The sequence below is a fragment of the Ranitomeya imitator genome, chromosome 8, assembly GCF_032444005.1.
Source record: "Ranitomeya imitator isolate aRanImi1 chromosome 8, aRanImi1.pri, whole genome shotgun sequence".
Lineage (NCBI taxonomy): Eukaryota > Metazoa > Chordata > Amphibia > Anura > Dendrobatidae > Ranitomeya > Ranitomeya imitator.
The window spans coordinates 161,919,094-161,940,845 of NC_091289.1; the positions used below are offsets into that span (position 1 = coordinate 161,919,094).

Here is a 21,752-nt window from a genome sequence, read left to right on the forward strand (position 1 = left end):
AAGATCAGAAGAGGACGTCTTGTAATGAAGATGGGAGGCGCCGCAGCGGACCGGAGACGCCCATCCGACCTGACCAGCAGCGGGACCGCCCCTGGGTGAGTATAATATAACGTCTTTTTCTCCTTTTTCAGGTAACATCGGGGGCTTATCTACAGCATTACAGAATGCTGCAGATAAGCCCCTGATGCCGGTGGGCTCACCTCACCCGCGATTTTCAGGGTGACAGGTTCCCTTTAATGAGTAAAAACGTAATGACCTTGGCCTCTTTAATTATGGCCTCTCCTGGAATCAGACCTCCCATATCCTTAGAACAGGCCATTAATACCAAAGTCCCATAAAGCCCCTTCATCTAGTAGCTTATAGGAAGGTTACTTTATTGTCCCCTACATCCTCTATCATTTCTGTTTGTTTCTCAGATACCTTTTATCCCAGACATGTTGAAGGCAATAAGATAAACCACTATCCATCAAAAAGTGATGGGAAGGAAGGTAAGGTCCCACTGGTCTGTGTATATGATATATGTAGATCTCGTGTGTTATCCATAGTCCATAGATATTAGATATTATGTGTTCTAAGTTCTGTGTTTCTTTTTACAGTATTTGCTCCCACCAGGCCGTTCATCTGTTTTTCTGGTATGTATGTGTATAATGTGTATACACAGAGATAGTACACTGATGACTGACTGACTGTTTTTCATCTCTAATATGGCATATAGGACTAGAATGTAATGTGTACAGAAAGATCCCTGGGAGATCCCATTAAAAAAAGGCAGATCTGATGTTAAAGCTTTCTTTTAGCGTTATGATAACCCTTCCAAATTGGCCATATGCACTTTCCTATGGTCACTGATTATCCGACACCCCCTCTGGTCCCATTGCAGCGAGATTAATCTGGACCTTTGTTATGCGTCTGTACGTAGAGAGATCACACATGTACGGGTCGATATCGAGGGTTTTACGCTAATAATATTTGCTCTCAAGGTAAATATTGAGGCAAAGTTTTTATCTTAATGAGCGTCTGTAATAATGTTTTGGGATCCCACTTGATAGCCATAAAAATAGAATAGGAATCAGGCAACTCGTTTCAATCCGCACCAGATGTCTTAGCTTGTTCTTTTTTTTTCCTTCAGGAAGATGCATGAAATTCTCACTCCTGGCCCTCCTCATCCTGCTCGTCGGCTCTGCTGCTGTCTTTTACCTCCTACCAGAGTCATTCCAGAAGATTGCCAGTCAGATGAAGTTGATAAGCGAACCACAAGACAAGATGGATCTCAAGAATCAGTTTGCGATGCTCTCCAGCAATTTCTCCAACCAGTCTGAGGAGATGTGGAGAAGAAGTAGGATCATTCTGGAACGCCAAAGCTGGAAGGAGAACACCGAGCCGGCTATAATCCTCCTCGCGGGTGCCCGGGATGCAGAAGAAACGCTGCGCTGCCTTGGCACTCAGCTTGCAGATGTCTATTCCTCCTCCCTTGGTGGTGGCTACACGGTGATCTCTGGATCCGACTATGCATCTGGAACTAGTCAAGAGGTTAAAGAACACATCGATGATGATCTCAGTGCAGGTTTCCAAAGCACATCCCGGGCAGCGGTCCTGCATCGTCTGGAGCTACTGCCCGCCGGGTCCCTGCTGATCCTCTACAAATATTGTGACCACGAATCGGCGATGTTCAAGAATGTGGCGCTGCTGCTCACGGTGCTTTTGGGTGATGCAACCCTGGAAAAGGACATTTCATTTATGAATCTGGAAGAGAAGGTGAGATCGTTTTTAACCCAAAAATTAATTGACTTAAATGCCAAGGCCTCTCATGACGGGATGGACGAGGACAAGTTTAGCGGAGTCTGGAGCCGCATATCCCATGTAGTCCTTCCCGTCTTCCCTGAAAAAAATATCATGGCGAAATGCGCAAAGAAACAGAACTAAAGCATCGAGTAAGCGAGGTGATGGGTGCAGCAATTGATGTCCTGCCGCCGTTGGCGTCCACTTGTGTCCTGTGGATAAAAAAGAAAACCCATCAGATTTAGGTTGTAAATGGTGGAAACGGACATGCTTAGCTTCATCGTACTATATGTATATGAGGTAAAGGAAATATTGGTGTTTCTGGAGATCACCAGCATTCAAATGACAACGCCATTTAAAAAAAAATTGGAATCCCTTCAATCACACATCTCAAATGAGGACTTTAAAACGTTTTCCCGACCCTCTGGACAGATGCTGATGTCAGCAAATTAAAGCAAAATGTACTTGTCTACAATGAAGGTGGATACTCCTGTTTTTCTTTACTTGTGTAAATAATGTATGCTAGCCTATTTCATCCTCGCCGATCCACACAATATGACTGCTGCATCCAATCACTGGCGTCAGCTGTCTTGTGCCATATACTGCTGAGGCCAGTGATCAGCTGCAGCCAAGCAGGCAAGGTATACAGGCCAGGATGGCTACAGCCCTTGTTTGTGAACATAGTGCTGGGATGACATGGGTAACATATATTCTGGATTTTAGCTATATTGTTGCCTGTGTGCAGCTTTTTACTCAGCTCAGAAAACCCCTGTAGCGTAGCGTCACACGTTGTGTATTTGGTGTGTTTTTTCCACTCAGATTTGCAGGCAGAAAATCCACAAAGTACTAAAGTACCAGATAAGCAGATGAGATCCCAACAAATCTTAGCAATGAGTGGAAACTGATTCATGTGCTGCAATATCCGCATGAAAGGTGCATATTGTGCTGCAGATCCTATGGAAATAGCAGCAGCAAATACACCACGTATAACTCTATCCTGGGTCGTAAAAAGACGCACAGTCTGCACTGGAGCTGGAGAAGTGACAGGACGGAACCTGTATTGAAAAATGGTTTCACTTTTCATTTTATATGTATTAAATTAAAATAATTAAGTTAAAATAAAAAAAAATAGCAGATGTGGACATGGCCCTCGTTTGATAAAATTCTGGCTGCCTAGTTGCCGGCTAACATACATTTGGTGTGTAAATGTATACAGCACGTTCCCCAGGGATAGGCGACAGCCAGAGATTTGTCTTTTCTGTCTAGGTCCATATAACAGATTTGGAGATCTGTTCTGGAAATACAATGGAGGGCGTATGACGTCCATGGATCCTTGTCTTATGCGTTTCTTATTACTGGTGATCGTACGAGGAGCTAATGGCCACTTTAGGCTACTGCGTCCTGCTAATAGCTAATGTGAGACGCTTCCCGAAATCTATGTACAGAGCAAAAATTGTAAATCTACCTCTACAGAGAACAGGATTGTCCGGTGGCACGTACAGATCACAGATAATATGCGGCATTTATCTACTTTCATCAGATTTGACTTCCGTTCCTAAGTACGGCGGAGTCACAAGTGAGAGCGGTCAACCAACATCTAATAATGTATATACAGTTGTGGCCAAAAGTATTGACACCCCTGCAATTCTGTCAGATAATAGTTAGTTTCTTCCTGAAAATGATAGCAATCACAAATTCTTTGTTATTATTGTCTTCATTTAATTTGTCTTAAATGAAAAAACACAAAAAGAATTGTCCTAAAGCCAAATTGGATATAATTCCACACCAAACATAAAAAAGGGGTGGACAAAAGTATTGTCACTGTTCGAAAAATCATGTGATGCTTCTCTAATTTGTGTAATTAACAGTACCTGTAACTTACCTGTGGCACCTAACAGGTGTTGGCAATAACTAAATCACACTTGCAGCCAGTTGACATGGATTAAAGTTGACTCAACCTCTGTCCTGTGTCCTTGTGTGTACCACATTGAGCATGGAGAAAAGAAAGAAGACCAAAGAACTGTCTGAGGACTTGAGAAACCAAATTGTGAGGAAGCATGAGCAATCTCAAGGCTACAAGTCCATCTCCAAAGACCTGAATGTTCCTGTGTCTACCGTGCGCAGTGTCATCTAGAAGTTTAAAGCCCATGACACTGTGGCTAACCTCCCTAGATGTGGACGGAAAAGAGAAATTGACAAGAGATTTCAACGCAAGATTGTGCGGATGTTGGATAAAGAACCTCGATTAACATCCAAACAAGTTCAAGCTGTCCTGCAGTCCGAGGGTACAACAGTGTCAACCCGTACTATCCGTCAGTGTCAGAATGAAAAGGGACTGTATGGTAGGAGACTCAGGAAGACCCCACTTCTTACCCCGAGACATAAAAAACCCAGGCTGGAGTTTGCCAAAACTTACCTGAAAAAGCCTAAAACGTTTTGGAAGAATGTTTTCTGGTCAGATGAGACAAAAGTAGAGCTTTTTGGGCAAAGGCATCAACATAGTTTACAGGAGAAAAAAAGAGGCATTCAAAGAAAAGAACACGGTCCCTACAGTCAAACATGACGGAGGCTCCCTGATGTTTTGGGGTTGCTTTGCTGCCTCTGGCACTGGACTGCTTGACCGTGTGCATGGCATTATGAAGTCTGAAGACTACCAACAAATGTTGCAGCATAATGTAGGGCCCAGTGTGAGAAAGCTGGGTCTCCCTCAGAGGTCATGGGTCTTCCAGCAGGACAATGACCCAAAACACACTTCAAAAAGCACTAAAAAATGGTTTGAGAGAAAGCACTGGAGACTTCTAAGGTGGCCAGCAATGAGTCCAGACCTGAATCCCATAGAACACCTGTGGAGAGATCTAAAAATGGCAGTTTGGAGAAGGCACCCTTCAAATATCAGGGACCTGGAGCAGTTTGCCAAAGAAGAATGGTCTAAAATTCCAGCAGAGCATTGTAAGAAACTCATTGATGGTTACCGGAAGCGGTTGATCGCAGTTATTTTGGCTGAAGGTTGTGCAACCAAGTATTAGGCTGAGGGTGCCAATACTTTTGTCTGGCCCATTTTTGGAGTTGTGTGTGAAATGATCAATGTTTTGCTTTTTGCTTCATTCTCTTTTGTGTTTTTTCATTTAAGACAAATTAAATGAAGATAATACCAAATAATTTGTGTTTGCAATCATTTTCAGGAAGAAACTGAGTATTATCTCACAGAATTGCAGGGGTGTCAATACTTTTGGCCACAACTGTAAAGGCATTTATTATTTTTATTTTGCTTTTTTTTTATAACCCAAAAAGGTTTGTTTGTTTTTCACTGATTGATTGAGACCAGGTTTACAAATCTTGAGGGCATAGAAATGTGCTTCTTATAATTGGGCTGCCCAACAGACATGAGGAACTAAAAAGGGATTGGTCACTTTCTAGTCAAATTTCTAAAAATGCCCTAAATTGTTCTGTACTGATCTAAGCAATTATACATTTTTGACCTTGCGCTGCCTCTTAAAACCCATCGAACTGGCGGTGTAAACACTGGAGAGCAGCGGAGTCATATAGGTAGCAATCAAGGTGGGCAATCATCTGACTGCTTCCTCATCTCCATCCACTTCTGCACAACCAGGGAAAGTATTGCCTGCCCATGTGCTAAGGGCCAGGTATGGAAGTGATGGCCCCCATCTTGATCGGTATGAGTGGGACTATGCCGCAGTCAGCAAGGGTTCTTATCCTGGACAGGGGGTAAGAATCTGCGGCATTTACAACTGCTTCTTATATTATTTGTACATACCTGTTGAAGTTTTTGCAGAATTTAATGGCTTTAGGAGCAGCATTTGGCACCATTTTTCTTTTTTTTAGTTTATAATATATTATTGAGTGTTTTTAGAGGGCTTGACTTTTTTGGACTGCGTTGGGTCGCAGTTATTTAGGTAAGTTCACATATAAATATTCTTTTTTTTTGTGCTGTAGTTTTGTTATGACTTTGGAAAACCACTGCAAAAAAAAAAAAAAAAAATACACCCCGTGAATGCAGCCTAAAGATGCAGCTTTGACCAATCATTCTTACTGTTGCTCTGCAGAGATTGTGAGGGCAATCGGCAGACAACACATAGAAGAGGTGAGAGCGTGTAAATTATTTTGTGATTTTTTTTTTTTTTTTTTTTTTTGCTTCTTTGAAGATCAAATGACCTTCGTACTCTGCTTATGTAATAAGTAAAGGTTTTTAAATTTTTTGCATCTGTGGCTGCAGGAATAAATATAATTAAGAGTGATGAGCGAGCGTGCTCGGATAAGGTGTTATCTGAGCATGCTCAGGTGCTAATAGTGTCTTCGGTGTGCTCAAATAATGTGTTCCAGTCCTCGCTGCTGCATGTCTCACGACTATCTGACAGCCGCAACACATGCCGGGATTTCCTGTTTTTTTTTTTTCGGCAATCCCGGCTGTCGAGCAGCCCCGAGACATGCAGCCGCGGGGACTCGAACATATTATTCGACCACGCCGATGACCCTCGGATTACACCTTATCCAATCCAGTTTGCTCATCACCAATAATTAACCCACATACAACGTGTTCATCGGCCACAGATGTAATTCACAATCTGTTCTAATCTTTCATTGCCCCGCGTGTGATGTGTTTTATGCTTTTGCTGAAACATTAAAATTCTACTTTGCGTATTTCATTATGTCATTAATTTGTTTTAATGCTTTAATTTTAGATACTATTTGATTGCGGTGGGATTGCTTCTTAAAACTTTGTTTGAAGATTGCTCATAGATGACCAAGTATAGGTTTTATTTTTTATAATGTTTGTCTACAATTTGTTTTTTTCTACTGAGACTTTGTATATTGTACCTGTGTGCGCAGATTTAGATTGTTGCTTACTTTTGTACAATGAGAAATATTTTTAAATAATAAAAATAATCCAAATCGAATGTATTCTTTTTAAAAAATACTTTTTATTAAATACATTGATGAGCGCTACTATTTATACCAAGTAGGTGGCTATACTATACAGACATGGATAAAATTTGTTAATGCCCTACTGTTAAAGCATGAAAAACCCACAATGGTCACTGAAATAACGGGAGACTGACAAGTAATTTTCTGTTTACATTTACGGAATGTCAACTAATGATAATCAGACTTTTGAATTGTCACTTAACAGGAAAGAAAAATAATGAAATGGCCTGGACAAAAATGGCGGTAACCCAAGAAAAAATTCAAAATAATTTGACCTCGGGGACATAATAAATTACAGTGTTTTGTAATTAACTTCACAGGTGTCTACAGACTTGTAATCAGTCAGTCTGCCTATTCCAAGTTCGAAAAGTAGTCACTGTGCTGTTTGTTATCCTGGTGTGTACCACACTGGCCATGGACCAAAGAAAGCTAAGGAGAGGGTTGTCTCGTGAGATTAGAATGATTATTATAGACATACATGTTAAAGGGGTTGTCTACTACTCACAGCCCGTTTCAATCAGCATGTTTGCACCAGTAAAAACTTCTACTCCCCTCCGGTGCTCTTTTTAGACATTTCGAACATCAAGAGGAAGTGAGCGGCCAGCCACACATTTAACTTCCTCTTGATGTCCTGGGCACCCAAAGTCACGGAAGCCCCTCGAGAGCCTGTGCTGCCACTGCTGGAGCGGCGGAGGGGAGTAGAAGTATTTTTACTGGTACAAACATGCTGATTGAGACGGGGTTGTCTGAGTATTGGACAACCACTATAAAGGTAAAAGCTATAAGACCATCTCCAAACAGCTTAATCTTCCTGTGCATAGGAGGAGGGTAGTATTACAATGAAGACAGGAGGCAGGGATTTCTTCCAGACACCGCATGCCCTGGAGCCTGGAAGAAATGATTAGCATACAGAAAGGAATATAACATTTCCCAACATCAGGACCATTAATATAAGGCATACAGGTAGGACTAGTGTAACATTTCTATTACCTGTATGCCCATATTAATAGGTCATATACGTCCAGTAAAGGGGGGGACAGATTCCCTTTAAGCGAGACAGGAAAATGCCAAAGTGTATATTGAGAAGCCACAAAGCTTATGGAAGAATGCCATTTGAAGAGAGGAGGTAAAAACTGACGCAAAAATGAAGCATACAAAGAAAACATACCTACACTAAAACATGAAGGAGGCTCGATTTTTTTTTTTTTTTTGGGGGGGGGGGGGGGGGGGGTGGCGGCTGCTTTGTTGTGTTGGCACAGGGTGTCTGGATTCTGTGCAGGGTACAATTACATCTCAAGACTTTCAAGACATTGTGGAGACAAATGTGCTGCCCAGTGTCTGAAAGCTTGGTCTGAGTCACAGGAACATGGGTCCTCCAACAGGATAATGTCCCAAAACACACAGCTGAAAACATCCAGAAAAAAACAAAGAGCAAAGCTTTGAACTATTCTGTAGTGGCTTCTATGAGTTCAACCTAAACTTGTGGATTGAGCAGAAACCTGCAGTCTGGAGAAGACTCCGGAGACGGAAGGAGCAGTTTGCTCATAAGGATTCTGCCAAAATACCTGCAGACGGGTGCAGAAGTCTGAGAGTCACAGAAATCGTTTGCAGCGATTGCCTCATAAGGTTGTGTAACGTAAGTTGCATTAGCATCTATTCGTCTCAGGATCCTATGGAACGCTTAATCATGAGCTATAAGGATCTTAAACATGTAGATGATAAGGCAACTTTTAACATAAAAGTTTTATTACATATGTCTGGTGTGGACTTACCTAAACAAAGAATATTATACGCCCGTTGGGCTGCGTCTATCCTTCCTTATTCACTGTGCAAAATGCAGAGTGACAGTGCGCTCTCTCCAGCTCTAATGGGAAGTGACGAGCTGCCAACAGAGCGCACTGTCACTGCACATTGTAAGGAGAAAACTGGCAAGCGGAGACCTGCCTGGCCCCTACGAGTGACAGAGCAGTCACAGAATAGTAGGGAATTTGTAATAATGTATATTAGAAGAGCGATTATATTATTACATTACATAGATGGCATTTAGGAATAAAATAAATGTTTGCTTCATATAACTGCTGTAATTTAAAGGTCTCATCGTTCATGTCCAGGATGTTTTTCATTAGGTTTTGAAACACAATTTAAAAGCAATGTCTGATTTTTATTCATATTCAATAAATATACAAGAAAAATGACTTTTGTCAGTTTCCGGTTATTTCCGTGACCATTGCGGGGTTTTATTTGAATTGACGAATATCAACAACTCGGTCCACGTCTGTATATGCGATCATACGGGTGTTATAGGGAGATGGAGCAGAATTGTGTATGTGAGACTCGGTCGTACGTTATTATTATTATTTATTGTTATAGCGCCATTTATTCGTGCATGCTCATATCCGCCGAGCGTGCATGTGGATGGTACTGGATGGCGGCGGCGGCCTGTAGGATCGCTGCTTCCAATAGGTGGCGCTAGTGTTTACGGTGTCTCCCTCGCTCACGGGTAATTTGCATATTTAGTTTCCCATAAGTCTCCTCACAGGATGTCCGGCTCCTCCACATACAGAGATGTCATATTACACAGTATGTTTAGTGATATCGGCCCATGTAATTATACCCGGCTACTCAGGGGCACAGCTTATGTTTGTGGTCGTCCCTACATTGGCATGGGTGTCACTGCTGTATGCGGACATGCCTCATCATTGTGGTGTCCCCTCCATATAACGCTTCTTTCCCTCGGACCAGTGGTGTGAATTGTGTCATTTGCCACTTTCTTGTGAGTTGTCTCCCCCTAGCGGCGGCAGCTGGTAAGGTCCGCTGTTCTGCTGCGCCTCCCGCGTTTGTACGGTACCCGGGATGCTCTCCGCTGTGCGCGCTGCCCCAACCACCATGGCGACCTGCACGAGCTTTCCGCCTTCTCGCGAGACTCTCCCGCTCCCGCCCGCAAGGCCGCTCTCGGAATGTCGGTTGTAACTGCGCACTAGCCTCCCCTCACAGCCGACCAATGGGAGCGCGGGACGTGACCCCGGAAGCGGAAGTAGTGTGGTTACCAGGAGCAGAAGAGAACTGGAAGAGCTGAAGAACCGAATCGTCTGTGGCCGGGGCGGAGGTCAGTGTGTGTCCGGCGAGGGCTGGGTGTGTGCCGGCTGCTCTGAGGCCTCTGTCCGGGGCCTCCCTGCTGGGATGTCACCTATGTGTGGCGTTCTGCTGTGGGACTATAAGTACCAGCCTGCCATCCCCTGTATGCGGGCTGCCTGTTATGGTTGTCATGGAGTTGGGGGAGTGTGAGCTCCGGGCTGCAGGCGTCCTCCTCACTGCCAGCCGTATGGCAGCGGCCTGTCTGCGCGACCGCTCCCGGCTCCTCCATCAGGTGACGGCCAGTACTGACTACAGGGGCCGCTTGTGCTGCCTCTGCCTGCACTGCCTCTGCTTGTGCTGCCTCTACCTGCACTGCCTCTGCTTGTGCTTCCTCTGCCTGCGCTGCCTCTGCTTGTGCTGCCTCTGCCTGCACTGCCTCTGCTTGTGCTGCCTCTGCCTGCACTGCCTCTGCTTGTGCTGCCTCTGCCTCTGCTTGTGCTTCCTCTGCCTGCGCTGCCTCTGCTTGTGCTGCCTCTGACTGCGCTGCCTCTGCTTGTGCTGCCTCTGCCTGCGCTGCCTCTGCTTGTGCTGCCTCTGCCTGCGCTGCCTCTGCTTGTGCTGCCTCTGCCTGCCCTGCCTCTGCCTGCGCTGCCTCTGCTTGTGCTGCCTCTGCCTGCGCTGCCTCTGCTTGTGCTGCCTCTGCCTGCGCTGCCGCTGCTTGTGCTGCCTCTGCCTGCGCTGCCCCTGCTTGTGCTGCCTCTGCCTGCGCTGCCGCTGCTTGTGCTGCCTCTGCCTGCGCTGCTTGTGCTGCCTCTGCCTGCGCTGCTTGTGCTGCCTCTGCCTGCGCTGCTTGTGCTGCCTCTGCCTGCGCTGCTTGTGCTGCCTCTGCCTGCGCTGCTTGTGCTGCCTCTGCCTGCGCTGCTTGTGCTGCCTCTGCCTGCGCTGCTTGTGCTGCCTCTGCCTGCGCTGCTTGTGCTGCCTCTGCCTGCGCTGCCCCTGCTTGTGCTGCCTCTGACTGCGCTGCCCCTGCTTGTGCTGCCTCTGCCTGCGCTGCTATTCTGCGATTCTGCCTGCGCTTGTGCTTTCTTAGCGCCTCTGGTTTCTCTGCACTGCGGCTCTGCCTGTTCTGCGGCTCAGGCTGTGCTGCTATTCTTTTTGCACTGTGATTCTCCTTGCATGCTTGGCGCCTCTGGTTGTGCTGCGCCTCTGGTTTCTCTGCTCTGTGGCTCTGCCTGTTCTGTGGCTCAGGTTGTTTTGCTATTCTCTTTGCACTGTGATTCTCCTTGCATGCTTGGTGCCTCTGGTTGTGCTGCACCTGGTGGCTGCTCTGCTCTACATACACCAGCTTTGGTCATGGCTGCAAAATCAGACTACAGTGTTTTGTTTGTAATCTGTCCCCATGGAGACACATATGGATGCATAGAAGCTGTAGGTGTAAAACCTTTTTTTTTTTTTTTTTTGTACAACTGGACGTCTTTCATGTTTTTTGTTCCCCCCCCCCCCCCCCCCCCCCCCCCCCCCCCCCCCCCTTGGTAATGTGGACATTTTTTCTTTTTTTGCATGCCTTAGGACAGTGTTCCCCAACTCCGGTCCTCAAGAGCCACCAGCAGATCATGTTTGCAGGATTTCCTAAAGGTACCTTCACACATAACGATATTGTTAACGATATCGTTGCTATTTGTGACGTAGCAACGATATCGTTAATGAAATCGTTGTGTGACAGCGACCAACGATCAGGCCCCTGCTGGGAGATCGTTGGTCGCTGAATAAAGTCCAGAACTTTATTTCGTCGCTGGACTCCCTGAAGACATCGCTGGATCGGCGTGTGTGACACCGATCCAGCGATGTCTTCACTGGTAACCAGGGTAAACATCGGGTAACTAAGCGCAGGGCCGCGCTTAGTAACCCGATGTTTACCCTGGTTACCATGCTAAAAGTAAAAAAAAACAAACACTAGATACTTACCTACCGCTGTCTGTCCTCCAGCGCTGTGCTCTGCACTCCTCCTGTACTGTCTGTGAGCCAGAAAGCAGAGCGGTGACGTCACCGCTCTGCTTTCCGGCTCACAGGACAGTACAGGAGGAGTGCAGAGAAGCAGAGCGCAGCGCTGGAGGACAGACGGCTGTAGGTAAGTATCTAGTGTTTGTTTTTTTTTACTTTTAGCATGGTAACCAGGGTAAACATCGGGTTACTAAGCGCGGCCCTGCGCTTAGTTACCCGATGTTTACCCTGGTTACCGGCATCGTTGGTCGCTGGAGAGCGGTCTGTGTGACAGCTCTCCAGCGACCAAACAGCGACGCTGCAGCGATCCGGATCGTTGTCGGTATCGCTGCAGCGTCGCTAAATGTGAAGGGGCCTTTAGTATTGCACAGGTGATAATTGCATCACCAGCACAATCAATAATTCCATCACCTGTGCAATACTAAGGAAATCCTGAAAACATGACCTGTTGGGATAATTGCCTTAGAATGTTATGCACAGGTGCAACACATAATCAGTGTATTGATCTGCAGGAGAGTCAGACTGATTCAATCAGAAGGGTTAATACTCGGCTTTAGGCTGGATTCTGAGTGCAGACTGAGGTAGGGAGCGGCCCTGGGTGTCCTGACCCGAACTCCTCAGCCTGATAAGCGTATATGAGACTGTCGGGGGCAGGAGACCTGAGGTCAATCTGTGATCAGACTGTGAAGTCTAGATGTATGACTCCGGCTTTACCTCGCAGACTCTGCAAGAATCAGTAGCTTACCTCTTCTCCATTACACTTTTTTTTTTTTCACACCACAAAAAATGAGTGAGGAACCTTTTCTGTAGTTTGTAAACTGGGTTCTTGATGCTCCCTACACACATCCATTGTGTCCAGTCTTGATTTCATCCTAAACTCAGAACATATAGGAGACATGAGCCACGGCTTGTGCTGCCATTTCTCATTATGTTCTCTGCATAAAATCTGAGCATCAGTATGTCCCATGGTGGACTGTAGTGCGAAAGACTTTTCCAGGTGACTTTTTTTTTGTGGTATTCACAAGGTTGGTAGTTGCTTAAGGCTATGTGCATATGTAGGGAATGCGGGTGCAGAATTTTCTGCACAAAATCCGTATCTCCTGGCAGAGTCTGCAGCTGTGGATTTTGTGTGGATTTGCCATGAAATTGATGCGGATTTTCTGCGTTTTCCCACTGCGGATTTCTGTAATGGAGGGGTGCAGAAACGCTGCAGATCCGCACAAAAAGTGACATGCACTTCTTTTAAATCCACAGCACAAAGACTCTGATTCCAGTCGTGTGTCATGTACTAAGTTACTTGATGCAGTTTTGATAAAAATCCGTTTTCTCTGCTGCAGATCTAGCAGTTCCCTGAATACTGAGCCCTGTATTACTCCACCTACACCACTGATTCTGATTGGCTGCTTTCTGTGTACCCTGTGCAGAGGCAGAAAGCTGCCAATTGGTGGTGGGGCCGGAGTTATACAGAGCTCATGAATATAGAGGACTACATGGCGGCAGGTTAACTAGTCCTCTACAGACAATCTCCTGCTGAAATACAGATTTTTATCAGAACCACAGCAAGCAGCTGAGCTATTAGCATATCACTGGAATCCGGGTCCTTGTCCCTACATTGTCATCCCTTTAACCTCTCAAAATGTAATATTATTAAAGTCTATTTCCAGTGTGTGTTTTGTTTTTCTTTCACAATTAACTTACTACTAGTAATATGCCGTATGAACAGTGACTTCACTAGAATACTTACTGGTCGCTGTCTTCTGCTGTATGCAGCACTGATCTCTTCCCTATCTTGCATCTTATGGCTGCAGCACGGACTTGCCCCCTCACATTGCGAACCATTTGTTTCTCTGTTAAAAGGGTTGCCCTCTATTCAGACAACCCCTTCTCAGTCACTGTGTCTCCCCAATAAAATAACACCTCCCAGGGCTCCTGTTACATTCTGTCAGGCAGTCATTGTGGCCATTCAGCGGCCACTTCACTCTCCCCTTCCCCAGAGAAATTAGACATCCGGGGGAAGTAAGAGAAAAGCCGCATCTCTCGCTTCCTCTGAATGTCAATGTCTCTGGGATAGTGACCACTCAACATCACGGCTGAAAGGCTGGGGAATTTAATAATAATATTGGAGAAAGTTTTTAAAGCAATATATGGACACAGTAGATGTGAGCATCTGTCAGACTACATTAAAGGATTTGTCCCCTACTAGGACAACCCCTTCTCTGCATGAATGGTAGTTCCCATGAAAATAAAAACTCTCATACATTCCTCCCAGGCCGGTGCCGTTCCGGCGGTGTTGGCAATGGCATTTCCGGGGCTCTCGTCAGCCCTGCACCCAATCACCGCTGGCGTTGCTGTCCCTGCGTTTGGAGATATAAGTAATCAAGAATGAGAGATGCAGCCGCCACTCACTTTTTATTATTAATGCATATAAAAGCTGTGACAGTGATGTCGGCGGTGACTGGGCGCCGGGCTCATGTGTCATAACAATCACATGTGAGCCTCAGGACCGTCGGTGCCAACACCCCTGAAACTGCTTTGGCATGGGACGTCAGTATAAGTGTTTTTATTTTCACAGGAATAAACATTCATGCCGAGAAGGGCTTGTCCTAGTAGTGGACAGCCCCTTTAATGTAGTCTGACAGATGCTCACATCTACTGTCCATATATTACATTACTGACTATTCATGGACGCTGCCATCATCCAGTTTTAGTCTTTTCTTGTGATTCCCGACTTCAGTTTTTAGAATGAAGTCTGATAGAAAAAGCCTTTATTAAATGCTTCAGTTTCCATCACAGCAACAATATTGAAGATTTTGTCTTGTGAGGTGTAACTAGAGTCTTTACTGCGATTATTCACGTCCCTTTCATGTTGGGCAGGATGAGTCTCATCTGTATAATGGGGCGTGCTGTCATTTACTCATCATTTCAGGTTTACATCTTCCTCTCCCATCAGTCAACATCACAGAAGTTCATTCCCTGACCTCTGCCACTGTGAATTGCTGGATCAGGGATGCGCAGCACTTGTTTCATCTGGATTAATTTTCTAAAATGAGAACATTTGGAACCTCCTGTTCAATAATTGGGAATTTAGAACTTTTCTTAAGTATCAACGGCTTTTTAAAAGAGCCAGTATCCATTGGCTACAATTTCACGGGTCAGAAAATCATTTCACAGTAAAAAAAAAAAAAATCTTTCATGTTGAAATATGTTTTACTTCATTCCTTAAAACAGATCCCAGCAATAGTGTTTAGTAAAAAAAAAAAAAATAAAAAAAAAACTGAGGTGGGTGTCCCATTTAGCTGTTGGGGAATAGTCATGGTGTCGCTTTAGAAAAGTCACAACTGCTTCTGTATTGCTTGAAACTCATCGCATGTTTCAGGCATATGCTCTGTTCACACGTCTGTAGAACTAGTCTGTTTGTTTGTCCCACCTAGAAGAAATAAGACAGGTAAACAGAATGATGATCTTGTGCTGTTCTGTTTGTTCTACACAGAACAAAGATCAATAATGAAAGAAGTGCGGGACTCAAAATATAGAAAATAACAGAATTCACTCTATCGAAACACAAGATTTAAAAAATAAAACAATATAAACATATCAGATACAAAGAAAATCGCTAGTCATCATAGTCATTCTGTGCTGAAAGATAAAAGTAAGAACCACATGTTTTACCAGTAGGAGATGGATAAAATAAAAAAAAAGGAGTGAAGGCCACAATGAGATGTCCAGACTATAGACCAAATAATAGATTATATGTGGTCTAAAGAAAATTAATAAACATAGAATAAATACCCAGTGGTAATAAGGGGGCTTCACCTGGCGAAACCCACCTCTCATGCATTTCGCAATATGCTTCATCAGGGGAAAAATATTGACGGACTGGTTCAGCAGACATGTGAGCAGAGCCTTATTTTCAGTGGCCACGTGGTTCTGCAGAAAATGCATTGCCGTGTACATGAAGTACATCCACCATGTGCCACCTGTGCCCGGACGGGTACATGGGTTCCCAGTCTGAACACCGCTCTTATTTGCTTGCAATGTCTGCTCTAATCTCACTGCAAGTTGTGTGGACGTCTTATCATGACCCTAAGATGTAGGTCATATTGGCAGCAACTAACAGAATGGTTGTTAACAAGGAAAAATGCAAAGTACTACATCTGGGCAATAAAATGAAAAAAGCATATACAGAATGGGAGGAATAGGGCTAAGCAACAACACATGTGAAAAAGACTTGGGTATACTGATAGATCACAGACTGAACATGAGTCAACAGTGTGATGCAGCAGCAAAAAAGACAAATGCAATTCTGGGATGTATCAACAGAAGCATACAGTCTAGATCACGTGAATTCATTGCCCTCTACTCCTCTTTGGTCAGACATCATCCGGAATACTGTGTTCAGTTTTGGGCTCCACATTTAAAGAAAGACATCAACAAACTGGAGCAAGTTCAGAGAAGAGTGACCAGAATGGTGACCGGTCTGCAAACCAGATCCTATGAGGAATGAACGGTTGCAGGATTTGGGAATGTTTAGCTTGCAGAAAAGATGACAGAGGAGACTTAATAGCTGTCTACAAATATCTCAAGGGCTGTCACATTGTAGAAGGATCATCTTTATTGTCATTTGCACAAGGAAAGACTAGAAGCAATGGGATGAAACTGGGAGGAGACACAGATTAGATATTAGAAAACACTTTTTGACAAATAGGGCGATCAATGAGTGGAACAGGCTGTCACGAGAGGTGGTGAGTTGTCCTTCAAAGGAAGTCTTCAAACAGAGGCTGGCAGACATCTGTCTGGGATGATTTAGTGAATCCTGCATTGAGCAGGGGGTTGGACAAGATGACCCAGGAGGTCCCTTCCAACTCTACCATTCTATGATATTGGTTATCATGTGGTTTTTGCAAAAGAAAAATGTAATTATGAGAAAATGTCAGCAGGTCCAGATAAAACTTAATGCAGCATTTATATTCTTGCATGCAGGCAGAAGCATAACCCCCAGCATGTCATGTTACACTTTTGCTGGCTGCTGTCCCGTCTAAACCTCCATCATCCAATAGCCTGCACTTGATCCCAGCCTGGAGCAGCTGTCGCGGGCGGCCTCCATCCATGGATCTTATGACACATTGGCCAGTGCTCTGCTTTTGGAAGGGGTGGGGGGTTGTGTAGCTGGGTGAGAAATTCTAACTCTCACTTTCCGCTGTTAAAATTAGGACGTTGTTAATTTTCCTTGATTTTTTTTTTTTTTCTGTCCCTTGTAGATGAATGGCTGAGAAGAATTTATGGAGGACATCAACTTTTTACCAGGGACCAACTCATCTGCCGTCTCGGGAGACAATTCAAGGTAGGCTGCGATACAGTTATAATGTCGGGAGTGAAGTCTGCAGGATGCTGACCAGTGGGCAGACATGACAGTGAATGTCTCCTTTCTGTATTATCCCAATCAGTATGGCAAAAATGTAAACACGACCGTATAAAAAAACATCAGTTTCATCCAGAAAAAAACTTTTTTTTTTCTCACTTGTCATCCGCGTACAGTCCTTTTTGCAGAAGCTATTAACCATTTATAGCTCCATATGTTACAGAATTGTAATGTATCCAGAAAAACACATGTTTTATACTGTGGTCAGTGTGGCATCTGATTTCTTTTTTGTGCACGCACACACCTGAACAGGCGAGTCTCATCCGATTTATAGAAGAAAACATGCAGATCGAAAAATCATCTCATCTGCACTGCCCATTGAATAACACAGGTCGGAGTGCTGTTCGTTAACTTCACGGACAGCACTGGGGCCGAATATACGGTCGTGTGCACAAGCCCTAAAAAGCAGATTGTGAAGGAAGAGAAGTGAATATCTGATGCACATGTTTTATCTTGTCACAGAAATAAGTAAAGCATGGAAGACGATTTCTAACACACAAGCTGCGGTGAGTATGACCGCTTGTTGCCGCTGCAGACCTCTATAGTATTATGTCTTTCAGCTTCGTGATATATATTATGTTTCAGACTTAATTCTTCTCACAGCTGAGTATTTGCTACAGTTGAATCTAGTTTAACTAATCTTCCGTGAGTTCAAATATTTGGAAGGCTGCATTTTTCCAAAAATAGTGCTACGTCTGTCCAGAGCTTGGGTTATAATTCGTTTCCTATCCAGTTCTAAGAAGATGACCTGCAGTTCCAGATACAACCCATAAATATGACCAGATTAGTCCAGATCTGCCCCCGTCGGCTCTTCCCAGCGCCTCTCTAGGTGATTGACAGGTCCTTCCCATAGCGAGAGACCTTTCAAGTCACATGCAGCACAGAAGCCGGCCAGGGGCAGAGAAGGACTAGTCTCGTCTCCGGTTATAGTCCCAAGTTGGATATTTAAAGTATATTTTATTTCTTTGTAGAGGAAAATGTATCTGGCTGCGATTGAGCATGCTGTCTGAATGGTGTCATTAAGAAATACAACGCATCCCATTTAAAAAAATGAATTAAAAAAATGTTATGTCTCTTTGAATAAAGGGAGGAAAAAGGGATACAAAACTGAAAGGGTTAACCTGATATCTCTTAATGATGGATTTTAAAATCCTGCTTGTTCAAAAGGTTTCTGTGGGACAATATACAAGCTGTACCCATGTATCCTTTGGACATGATCTCATGGGGTTTGTAGTCTCTGTTTTAGACTGGTTGTCAAAAACATGGCTGCCTTCTCCACTCCTGTAATTGGGCTATATCTTGTATTTCAGCTTTGGCCAGACTGGGGCTAAGCTTTATCACTATACACATGTGGACGAGCCACTGTAAGAAAGCTTCTTTTTCCACAACCCATTAACCAGGAACGTTTCTGTTCTGTAAGCGTAGATCTTACAGGGGTTGGCCACCTTTTCCGTCAATTCTTTATTCTGTTGGTTTTTTTTTTTGTTTTGTTTTTTTTTTCTTCTTCAATGCTTGTATTTTGGGCTAAAAATGTATGTTTGCTATTGGGTTTCATTACAAATTTTGCCTCATTTTGCTTTACAGGCTGTTTGTTTCTCAGCACCTCTGTCCATACAATGGCTGCTGGTCACCAGACCTGTTCATCTAGGAGGAGGCTGATGGACAGGTCTGGTCACCGGCTCCTCCACCCACAGCCATTGTATGGACAGAAGTGCTGGTCAGTGTGTGAGGAAAGTGGCACTGCCAGGAGAACGTGGGTGACCTCTCCATCTGAGAATATTGAGCTCATTCTGATAGTCTAAAAGGAAAGTTTGTTGTTTTGTTTAATTTTTTTCTCTGTCTTTTCTGAGCTCCTCTCAGCTGATGTATGATCACAGACTGCATTAAAGTGGAATGTGTGATAGGGAAACAAAGAGCTTGGAAAAGCAAAACAGTGCAAAATTTGTAATGAAACCGAATTGCAAAAATGAGTTTTAGTCCAAAATGCATGCATTTATGTAAAAAAAAAAAAAAAAAAAATCCATATAGGTGGCCAACCCCTTTTAAATGGTGACTGAAAGACCCCTTAGAGACATTACTGTTTGCTGTATAATTAATAACCTTTACCCACACTTTATCCTGCTGCTTCGACTGGTACTGGTGTCGTATTTATTTTCTACGTACAATAATTTCATCTTTCGATGTGTGCATTTGTCACCCCACAGCTAACAATAAGCTGGATGTGGGCCCCACGAGCAGTGCAGCGTATGACCCCATCATGGAAGCCAAAAGAGCCGGAAGCAGTGCTACTCGGAAGATGAGTAGAAAAGGTAGGTCCTCTCTCTGTGCGTTCATCGATTCTACACCTGTATAGTAATGAGGGACACAGCTCAGCTCAGTCAATAGTATTGAAAGCGAAAGAAAAAAAACATCAACGTGAAGAAAAGCGTAAAAAAACCAACCTTTATCTCTCAAAGCAGTGCAATTAAATTCCACACAAGCCAGGACCGAAGGTTTCCCACATGCTCTGCCTTATCATAGGCTTTAATCATGATGCCTTTTAGTGTAATGGGTATGGGATTCTCCGGTTATCTCATGTGATTGTGCATATGATATGAATTAGACTGCACAGCCTTCAGTTTCTACGTAATGATGGTGTAGGGCGGGGGCAGGGAACCTCTGGCCCGTGGGCCACATGCGGCCCACAGTGACTTTTCATGCAGCCCGCGGGCAGGTCCTCAGAGTCCACGATGCTCAAGCGGCAGCAGTATGGTTGCTTCTAGATCAGAGTTGATTTTTTGTGATCCTCATTTTAGCCACTCCAATCTAGATCGCTAGAGGCCCCGCTCCTTCCCGTGACATCATTACCTCAAAAAATCAACTCTGTTCTCATCGCTACCATCCTGGAAGAGGAGCTGCTGCTGCCAGAGAGATCTCTGTGCCGGCAGCTCTGTGCCTGTCTGCTGGTGACCTGTGCCCTCCTTGCTATGTGCCCTTATGTGATCTCTGTGCCTCCCAGCTATGTGTCCCCCTCCCCGTGATCTCAATGGCCCCAGCTATGTGCCCCAATATGATCTTTGTGCCCCCATGTGATCTATGTGCTTCCTAGCTATATGCCCCCATGTGATCTCTGTGCCTCCCAGCCATATGCCCTCCTGTGATCTCTGTGCCTCCCCCTGTGATCTGTGGCCCCAGCTATGTGCCCCCCAGCTATGTGACCCAATATGATCTCTGAGCCCCCCAGCTATGTGCCCCCCTGTGATATTTCTGCTCCTATGTGAACTGTCCCCTTCAGCTATGTGCCTCCCCTGTGATCTTTGTACGCCCCCCCCCCCCCCCCCCCTGTGATCTTGGTGTCCCCCCTGTGATCTTGGTGTCCCCCCTGTGATCTTTGTGCCCCCCCCGGTAATCTGCATCCCCCTTCCCGGTGATCTGTGCCTCCCCAGCGATGCCTGTACCTTCCCCAGTGCTGTGTATCCCCCCTCCCTCAGTGCTGTGTATCCCCCCAGGGCTGTATGTGTGTATGTGCCCCCAAGTGATATGTATATTCACCAGTTCTGCATTTACCCCAGAAGTGCTGTATATCCCCCAACCTGTGATGTATATAGCCTCAGTGATGTATATTTCCCCCAGGGACATATATACCCCCCCGTGGTGTCTGTGCTTCCTTGTGATGTATATAGCCCCTCAGTGATGTCTATTCCCCCCAGCCTCCCCGGTGATGAATATGTCCCAGCATCTGTGATGTCTATGTCCTCCCCCCAGCCCCTCCTGTAATTTATGACCCCAGAGTCTCCTGTGATGCATATACAGCAGTCTCAATGTTTCCTATGTTATGTATGTACAGCAGTCCCAGCGTCTCCTATGTGATGTATATACAGCAGTTCCAGCATCTCATATGTGATGTATGTACAGCTGTCTCAGCGTCCTCTATGTGATATAGATACAGCAGTCTCAGCGTCTCCTATGTGATGCTTATACAGCAGTCCCATTGTCTCCTATATGGTGTATATACAGCTGTCTCAGCGTCTCCATGTGATATATATAGTAGTCCCAGCGTCTCCTATGTAATGTATATGATTTACAAAACTTATTATGACAAAAAGCTGACTGCTCTCCTGGCTGACACAATCCTGGAAAAGCAGCTGTGAGAAGCAACATGATCAGTATCACCTAACATCACAGCTGCACCAAAGAGAAGGAGCTCCAACCGTCACATTAACCCCTTTCTGACCTCGGACGGGATAGTACGTCCAAGGTCAGAACCCCCGCTTTGATGCGGGCTTTGACGGTGAGCCCGCATCAAAGCCGGGACTTGTCAGCTTTTTTTGTACAGCTGACATGTGCCCGCAATAATGGCGGGTGGAATCACGATCCACCCGCCGCTATTAACTAGTTAAATGCCGCTGTCAAATGCTGACAGCTGCATTTAACTAGCGCTCCCGGCCATCAGGTCGGAAATGAGCGCATCGCTGACCCCCGTCACGTGTTCGGGGTCAGCGATGGCATGACAACCAGAAGTCTATTTAAGACCTCTATGGTTGTTGATTCCGGA

General features: G+C 44.9%; 3 protein-coding genes across 11 annotated transcripts in view; 2 read left to right on the top strand and 1 right to left on the bottom strand.

Moving 5' to 3' along the window:
* The window catches only part of LOC138648197 (torsin-1A-interacting protein 1-like), an 85,795-nt gene extending 79,096 nt beyond the window's left edge, over positions 1–6,699 (top strand). For 3 of the 6 annotated variants that reach the window (XM_069737710.1, XM_069737711.1, XM_069737712.1), the window contains exons 18-20: positions 417–488; positions 597–632; positions 1,130–2,058. In XM_069737710.1, coding sequence (XP_069593811.1) covers positions 417–488; positions 597–632; positions 1,130–1,923 — 902 coding nt within the window. In that variant the 3' untranslated portion in view covers positions 1,924–2,058. Of the gene's footprint in view, positions 1–416; positions 489–596; positions 633–1,129 lie in introns of all 6 variants that reach the window. The other 3 variants (XM_069737709.1, XM_069737713.1, XM_069737707.1) reach the window with 3 other exon arrangements.
* Positions 6,700–8,192: 1,493 nt separating this feature from the next.
* On the bottom strand, positions 8,193–13,884 carry LOC138648126 (uncharacterized abhydrolase domain-containing protein DDB_G0269086-like). Its single transcript, XM_069737631.1, has 3 exons — positions 13,779–13,884; positions 10,166–11,130; positions 8,193–8,288 (listed from the first exon to the last, which is right to left on the bottom strand). Exons 1-3 carry the CDS (start codon positions 13,882–13,884, stop codon positions 8,193–8,195), a joined length of 1,167 nt encoding a protein of 388 aa, XP_069593732.1.
* A 5,544-nt stretch (positions 13,885–19,428) lies between these two features.
* CEP350 (centrosomal protein 350) overlaps positions 19,429–21,752 on the top strand; it is a 67,924-nt gene continuing 65,600 nt past the window's right edge. For all 4 annotated transcript variants that reach the window (XM_069737714.1, XM_069737717.1, XM_069737716.1 and 1 more), the window contains exon 1: positions 19,429–19,527. In XM_069737714.1, the coding sequence (XP_069593815.1) occupies positions 19,476–19,527 (52 nt within the window). In that variant the 5' untranslated portion in view covers positions 19,429–19,475. The remainder of the gene's footprint in view (positions 19,528–21,752) is intronic.